Source organism: Sycon ciliatum, chromosome 6 (genome assembly GCF_964019385.1).
Source record: "Sycon ciliatum chromosome 6, ocSycCili1.1, whole genome shotgun sequence".
Classification (NCBI taxonomy): Eukaryota; Metazoa; Porifera; class Calcarea; order Leucosolenida; family Sycettidae; genus Sycon; species Sycon ciliatum.
In genome coordinates, this window is record NC_088648.1 from 19,200,866 (window position 1) to 19,209,208 (window position 8,343).

An 8,343-nucleotide genomic window follows, 5' to 3' on the forward strand; every position below is an offset into this window, starting at 1 on the left:
TTTCACACACAAACAATTCCAAACAACAAATTGGTTACGGGTTTTGATCCTACGACAAGTACATGTACAACTTCGTCGGTGTGGGATCTGATAACTCTGTCCTCAGAGTCACATGGGCCAACCATTTTCTATATGCCAGGAATAAAAATACAACACAAAGCGAATGAATGATTTACCCAATAGCTAGTGGACTACGTCAAAATCAGAAAGGAAATAGATGGCGATCACGCCTAGAACCACGCCAAATACACAAACACATTCATACTTGAAAACATAAACTTGGAGCCTAACATATTAAATCTATTATTTCTGTCCAATGCCTTACCGCTACATGAGGGCCGTAGAAGCCTCCAAAACAAGGTCGCAACTCAAATGGCACATCCAAGTAGAATCCATCTTTAGAATTCTTTTCTTTGGCAGTATCATCCAACAACCTGAAGCGGAAGAATCCTCGCGCTCCTGGTTCTCCGCCAAGGGCTATGCCGGTGAGAGGCGAGCTGGACATGAAGTACATCTCTCCCAGGTGCTCATACAGACCTCTATCGCTATGTCTTGTTCCATAGCGTAGCATATAAACATCATCCTGACTGTTAATCTACAACGTTTGGCAGTACATAAAGAAAAAGACAATTCATGTCAGAATATCCTCAATCTGTCTCCAACATATCAACGGCCCTTCATTCCATGTCAAACGACAATGCTCTACATAATGTCATAGTGCATTGCAAACTCTATTTAGAGACAAAACGGCGAACGATTTCAACGTTAATCGAGCCAACTTCTAATTCGATAGGTATAATGTGTCTCTTTTGGAGCGCTCGTGTGATGATGGAAGGGCAGCTGCAGAAAGGGTCAAAAGACACACTGTGATAGTGACAGACACAAGCAACTGTAGAATCTATATCGCTAATACCTATACTTTATGCTGTCATAATCACCCACAGTGGGCTCCTGGGGAGGTTAGGAGGCCATAATTATCTTGCTTGTCAAAGCGTCCACCTAGATAGAGCACTAGATACTCTTCGCGTGTTGTTCTGCCATCGTTCACATCAGAAGAAAGGTTCCACGTGGAGCCTTCAAATCATTATAAGAGTTAGGTTCACGAACTCACATAATGCTAGCACTCGTACGCACTCGCACACTCGTATGCACTCACAGACTCGTACTCACCTTTACAGACTCGTACTCACCTTTACTCTCATACTCACCTTTACACTCTCGTACTCACCTTTGTTCCCTTTTCTAACCTTTTCTTCCGTTGGCCTGGGTAGCTGGATTCGCGCTCTCGTACATTCATTTCCATAGCTACCCAGGCTATTGATAAGCTCTGACTTGGACATTTTCTCGCTCTCTTTCCAACGAATCTCGATTTGAGACTAAGAGATATTGACCTTCGTCCTTTTGTAACCGTGGCTGTTCGCGTGTGTGATCCGGTGATTCTAACATAAGTAAAGGGTTTGTCCATTGTCTGTTACAAAACACCCCCCCCCCCCCCCCCAGCACCACTCTTTTCACAGCTGAAGAAAAGAAACCGTCACACCACTTGAAATTCGGGATTTCATTAAACAATTAATCCTGCCAAACTAAAACTTACCTTGACTTTTATTAGAGAACTTGTCGTAGACAGGAAGTCATCATAGGTGCGAATATTGACAGTAATAAGCTCTCCTGGCGCTGGGTATAAAGTAATACGTGAGAGAACCCGCCCAGAACCCTTTCCCGTAGAGGAGCTCCAACGAATGCCGCTAAAATGTGACCACGGAACCAATATAAGTGATCCGGAAATGATAACGTTGCTGAGGTCCCTCACATTGTTGCCGCTCATTCGCTCAGCAAGGAGTTGAAGTGCGCTGTCGGATTGTCCTGCAGACAATCTAAAAAGCAAAGGGTGTAGAAACGTGGATAGATTCCGTGCGGTGTGAAAGGACTTCTGTAGTAAGCTGTAAAGTCCTTGTTAGAACGACTTCGATTTATTTTACGTATTGGATAACTTCCGATGGTGTGTACTATTGCGTGTTTGCTCGAGAGATATTTTAGGGTGGGCTTAGTATGGATGAGAATGTTCCACCGGAACTGCACTTTGTTTGTGAGATTCAATATTCGATTCCCATAAAACGTAATTACCTTTTCATTATGTAAGTTTCCTGTAACATTTTCATACTACACTGATTTCTAGTGTAGAGCCAGGTATTACCGAGATGCTTGTAGCACTCCGTACTTGATTGTCCCAGCAGAATCCAGGCGGTGCTGAGGTTTAACATTTTGCCGAGCGCATTGTTCGGGTTAGTTACGGCAAAAATAGAGGAGTTACTAACAGCGCACTGGTGCCATTGATCCATGCTTGTATCGTCATTGTTCAGTTGATTTGTATCAACAAAAGTGGCACCGAATGTTGCACAAGACCCATTACTTCTTGAGCCCCTCTGGTAGCTCTTGGTAGCGGGTTGATTTTCGAGGAGAACAATCGGATCGGCTTGTATGTAGCATTTTTTACGGACGCTCAGCTGGAGAGGCATAAGCAACACACAAACATAGGTAGTCAAAACAGTTCTTGATGGTTTAAACAAATATCTACCGTAGCTATTGCCTTCAAACTGAGATTCTGCTTAGTGCGTCTTCACAGAAATTGAACCAGACTGCAAACATCAAGACGAGCGGGTCAAAAATTATCGTCATTTTTGTAAAGAATAACCCCTTGAAGGTTGAAGATGTGTGTAATTAATCGTCTCTCTCTTTTATCTTTTCTGTCTCATTCGTAAATGTACTTTTTAGTTAACCGTGTTTGTTTACCACCCTTCATCTCATTCTCACTATTGACAGTACGGTGAACCAGCAAATTTTGTATCAATAACAACAGTAACAATAAGAACCATGCAGCTCATTTCATACCACAACCTCTCCATAGCGTCTGTAGGTATTCTAGCCTTTGTCTTACCGAGGGGCTGTGCATCTTCGGATCCAGTGAGCATCGTCCGATATCCCTGTACTGCTTACGAATACTGGCTCCGACAGTAGGCCACCCATAGGACACATTTCGCCTCAGAAAGTGCTGTAGATTCGCCTGTAGACACATTTTTATGGAGAACAAAGCTGGAAAAACGAACCGAAAATATACACCTGTCATTGGCACTGGCCATGACATTCTGTTGAGTGTAGGCTTGTAAGGGAGTTTTCTCCTGCAAACGTTTCTACTTTAGGCGTAGATGTGCTCTTCGCAATGCAATGCTCCATTCTTTCTCAGTTTCACGCCTTGCTCAATACATTGCGCCTATATTTTTCAGTAAAAGCAACTGTGATCCTATTCAGTCTCACCTTCACTTACGAGCTTTTTTGTACATGTACGTAAAAAAGCTGTCAAGGTAAAAGTTATTATCAGTACCCGTAACCCCTCGGTGTTGGAATTTCTGTTTTATGTAGTGGATACTGAGGGTAGCAGCTAGTCGGCTGAAGAGCGCATGAGGAAGAGTAGAGGACAATTGTACATAAAGTATGGAATCACCGCACAGTATCGCTCGCCACTTCATAGTTATCAAAGTGCTTCTAAAGCGTCGTGAGCACTTAAGTTCTTGCATTTTCAGCTCATACATGAACAATATACTTACCGGATTAACCTTTACAATGCTCAGGCTACTTTCTTGCACAAATGTGCCAATATCCACAACAGTTGCTAGAATGCCGAAGAGATTGAGTATACCATTTTGAGAAACTACCGGAGCGCTAATGAAAGACTTGCCTCTGCATAATATATAGGAAAAAGAGATGCAATGTGCACCGTTTAGATATTTTATCGTGTAAATTGTACCAAATTTAAGGATCATTTCTTTCAAAAATAAATATGGATTTTCTCTCCCTTAATTTACACGCAGCCATGCAAACATCTCTGGACATAGTCGGATTTAACAGCAAGGTTATTTGGAATTAATAATCTCTCTTCGCTCTTCGTCGGGCCACGATCGTGACAAAGCGATAATACTAATGATTCGATACAAGAAGTGACTGCCAGCCACTAATAAAACCTGATCGTTTCGTGTTTCAAACCATTGAAGCATGAGAAACGAACGTTCTGTATAATATATTGATGCTTTTTCTAGCCTAGAGCGAAGACTTCAGTAACAGTGATGTTGCTGCTCTTCAGTTGGTCAAGAGGGGCAACGGTGTGGTGTGGTGGTTGATAAGAATCTTCACATGGTGTTTGATTATGTCAATTAATGTGGTTAATGGACGCCCGCATAATTTGTCCATGTTCTAAGTGTGAGTCTTATTCCTATTGCGTGGTGGGCTTGGCCCCGGGTTATCTCTCTCTTTGTCTCTCTCTATTGCTACCAACAATACAAATAGAATGTTGATGTTATTTTCAGTAGGTTCGTAAAACAGTAGTGGCATATTTTTCTTGTGACCAGACGAGACCATACGACGCTTGCAGAAACCAGCACGAACACTGCACCAGTGACACTCCACAACAGCTACTTCTGAAGTAGAAGTTGCTATTTACAAGCTCTGTTTCTTTCTAAATAATTATGATGACGGGTACTCATCAGAGGAGATGCAGGATATTGAATGAAATGGGTCAAGATATTAGCGCAATGCTTGTACACTCAACAAACTATCATGTGTGACAAATAAACATAATAATAATAAAAATATGATTTTATTCCACGATGGCGTGACGCTAATATGGACAATTGATAAGTGTGATAGAACTGATACTAGCCAGAAACAGCTAAATGGAAATTACCCGGGGAGGCAAGTAGCAATGGATGGTGAAAAACAAGCAGGGGCAATAACGTTAGCAGGGGTGATCGAGATAGTTGAATAGACGTTCGAGATATCAGAAACCTGGGGAATGCGCGGAACAGGTCTTGATCAAAAGAAGACTGGATGCATTGTTTTGGAAAGAATTTCTACGATGTTGGGTTGTGATGTCGATAGGGAGTGAGTTGTAGACCGTAAGGGCTCTGTTGATGGGGGGAATCTCCGTGCCTGTTTGTGTGTGCGTGTCCGATGGAGTAGGTTCTTGTCTGTCGAAGGGTGTATGGTTGGTGTTGACCTTGTCCTGCAATATATGGTTGTTGCAGGTGTGGTGAGGCTCGGGGTTTGGTGTTGGATGGCCCATGCTTCTAGGACTTGTTCAAAAAGGAGTCATGAGTTAAGTGTGGGAAGCTTTGCGTGATGGAGGAGGGAACTGTGGGGAACTGGTGCAAAGACGGGAATCTGAAGGCAGATGCGTATAGCACGGCGTTGAATTCTCTCCAGTGTGTCCCGCTGTTCCTGTGTGTTGTTAGAGAGGGCAAGGCTGCCATATTCGAGAACGGGTCGGATGTAGGTCGTGTATAGAGGGGCAACGGTGTGGTGTGGTGATTGATAAGAATCTTCACATGGTGATTAATAATAGGCTGGAAGGGCTCATTGTGCCACGTGTCTTGTGGAGTTGGTATAGTAGTGTTTTGGCTTTGTTGGCGGTTTCTATGATGTATTGGGTCTATTGCATAGCCTCTTGGACTGCGACACCAAGATGCCTATGTTGGTGGACCTGCTGCGCCAGAGTCGAGTGGAGCGTGATGTGGATGGTGTGTTGGGATTGGAAGGAAAGGACGACGGTTTTCGTGGTGTTGACGAGGAGCTGCAAATCCATCAACCATCGTCCTGCTGCGTCCACGGCACGTTGGAGGAATGCAGCTGAAAAATCCCTCGTGTATTGCGTCCCGATCTGCCGCGATCTGCCGCATCTGCCGCTAGGGTTTACCGGGTGTTAGCGGCCGCCGTGAGTTCCCTTCGGGAACAGACACGATAATTTACTTACTTTATTTTTTTATTGCTCCCGGATGAGCGGCGTGTCATCGGCGAACTGGCTGCATTTGGTGTGCGAGATTTTACATGCTGGGGGGGAGGTCGATTGCGTACACCAGGAAAAGAAGAGGCCCCAGGATAAAGCCTTGGGGTACTCCAGCTGGAATGGATTTCCTCGATGACAAAGCGGAGCCAACCTTCACACGTTGTTGGCGGCGAGTCAGGTAGCTTGTGAGCCAGGTAAGGGCAATGCCACGGACACCAAGGCGCTCGAGTTTGGCCAGAAGGCCCAAATGCCAAACTCGGTCAAAAGCCGTTGACAAGTCAAAGAAGCATGCTGACAATGCCTGACCGGAATCCCGGCTGGAGGAAATCTCATGCACTAGGCGGGAGAGCAGTAGTTCAGTACTATCCTTAGTTCGAAATCCAGATTGGTCGGCCGGTAGGTGTGGCTCAATGTGGGTGTAGAGACATTGGTGAACAATCCTCTCCTGAACCTTGCTGACAATGCTCAGGAGTGAGATTGGCATAATATAGTTGGTGATCTCTGCTCGAGAGGCCTTCTTGTGTAGAGGACTGAGAGTGGCGTCGCGCCAGTCTTGTGGCTGCTCGCCTCGCGAGAAGGACTAATTGAAAAGCGTTGCGAGGGAACACGATATTTCGTCTGCAGTGTTCTTGAGCAATTTCGTAGCGATGTCATCGTACCTAGCCGGAAATCAAGAGCGAAAAGGAGTTTTCTGGCCTCCTCCTGGGTGGCGATGATTTCCTTCAGTTTGCTTCCGATGATGCGGGACACGGCTTTCTCTGGTAAGACTTCAGTTGGGCCGAAGACAGACTTCTGGCTTTCCGAAATGAAAAATTGTTAAACGCTTCCGCCTTTTCTCCATCGGATCTAGCCACTGTTTCGTTCACTGAAATAGGTGGAAGCTCCATTTTCGGAACGGCGGCAGTGGTTTCATTAACTTGCACAGGTTTCGGTGCGGGACACCAGTTACTTTCGCCTTGCGCCGTAGTGGATACAAAGGCGGATTTAGCTTCTCTCAGTTGTGTTGTGGTCATATTGCGGTGAGTAATGAACGCGAGACAGTTCTCGGGGCTGCGTGTTCTGAGATGCTGACGGTAGAGCTGATGCTTGAGTTTAATGCTGCAAAGAAGCTGGTGAGTAGTCATCCATGGTCGCCGACCTGGGCGAGAATGATGTACACGTCGTGGTGCGAAGTTAGTACTGGACACGTGTGCTGTGTTGATAAGTGAGTCATGCCAATGCGACCAGAGGTCTGACATTGATAGTTGCGGAATTTCCTAAGCCTGTGGCCGAAGTTGCATTGAGTGCAGGGCCTCTTTCAGTGCGACGACGCGATCAGGGTCCCAGTTTCAGCGCCAAGTTTCGACGTTTTTCTGGGGTGGTTCTTGTGGTGGGCACTCAATGGTCACATGTCCTCCGAAGAGTACATGATCTGAAGCTCCGACAGGGGGATACGAAGTGCTCCTCACCTGATGTAAGCATTAACACTACAGACCTGCGTCTCTGCTGTCAATAATATACAAAGTGATGGAAACGATTGTCAATCGTAAGATAATCAGTTTCCTGAAGTCCCATAATGTCCTCTCCGCGAAACAGTTCGGGTTCAAAAAGGGCCTGAGCACAGCTGACGTCAGCTCCACTGGAAATGGTCCAGAGCAGCCTGCCTTGGAGGAGCCGCCCATGTTTTGGCGATAGATGTAGCAGGCGTCTTTGATAAAGTCAGCCATGATGGCCTGCTGCACAAGGCTTCCGTGTACGGTTTAGCCGGCCCGCTTCTCGGATGGCTTGAAAGCTACCTAGCACCACCGGCGCCTGCAGGCTGTTGTGGGCGGCCAAGACTCCTACCTGCACCATTTCCAAGCAGGGTACCGCAAGTTAGCATCCTTCGACCTACTTTATTCCTCCTTTACGTAAATGACTCCGACGGCACCTTGCCTGCTGGCGCTGAGCTGACCACCTATGCAGATGACACGACACTGTATCAGTGCATCTCTGCCGCTGCCAGCATATCCGACTCTGCAACACAACTACAGAAAGCAGTGGATGCCGTCTCTCTGGAGTTCCAATTGGAAGGTCACCTTCGAGCCAACCACATCTCAGGCCCTCAACATTGACCACCGCAAGCCTCCCCCAGCGGTCCCACCAGTCCTCTTCAATGGAATGACTGTTCCTGAAGAGAAGGAATTAAAACCTCTGGGCATAGCATTCGACTCGTAACTGTCCCACTCAGCACACCTCCGGGCCGTGGCCTCAAAGGCTGCCCAACGCCTACACTTCCTGAGAAATGTTGCACCCCTGTTGGACTCCAGCGGCCGCACGGCAGTCTAGAAAGGCTCACAATGGAATACTATTGCCTGGTGTGGATGGGGTCATGCACTTCAAGGCTGAACAAAATATAGCTGAAAGCATTGGAGGTGATTGGCCCAGGCGCCTGGCTCCCCAGCTTGAAACACCGCCGACATGTTGCTGCCCTTTTGTTCACTGTCAAGCTGTCCTACCCTCCAACAACAAGCCCCCTGAAGCCCATCCTC

The 8,343-nt window shown here is 46.4% G+C and overlaps 1 protein-coding gene and 1 long non-coding RNA gene across 2 annotated transcripts in view; both read right to left on the bottom strand.

The window, feature by feature from the left end:
- LOC135819561 (uncharacterized) overlaps positions 1-582 on the bottom strand; it is a 57,586-nt gene extending 57,004 nt beyond the window's left edge. The window contains exon 1 of the mRNA XM_065332790.1: positions 326-582. Within this exon, the coding sequence (XP_065188862.1) occupies positions 326-571 (246 nt within the window). The 5' untranslated portion in view covers positions 572-582. The remainder of the gene's footprint in view (positions 1-325) is intronic.
- A 946-nt stretch (positions 583-1,528) lies between these two features.
- LOC135819563 (uncharacterized) lies at positions 1,529-3,250 on the bottom strand. Its single transcript, XR_010553941.1, has 3 exons — positions 2,936-3,250; positions 2,125-2,504; positions 1,529-1,874 (listed from the first exon to the last, which is right to left on the bottom strand). It is a non-coding gene; the product is annotated as an uncharacterized LOC135819563 (long non-coding RNA).
- Positions 3,251-8,343: the final 5,093 nt, after the last annotated feature.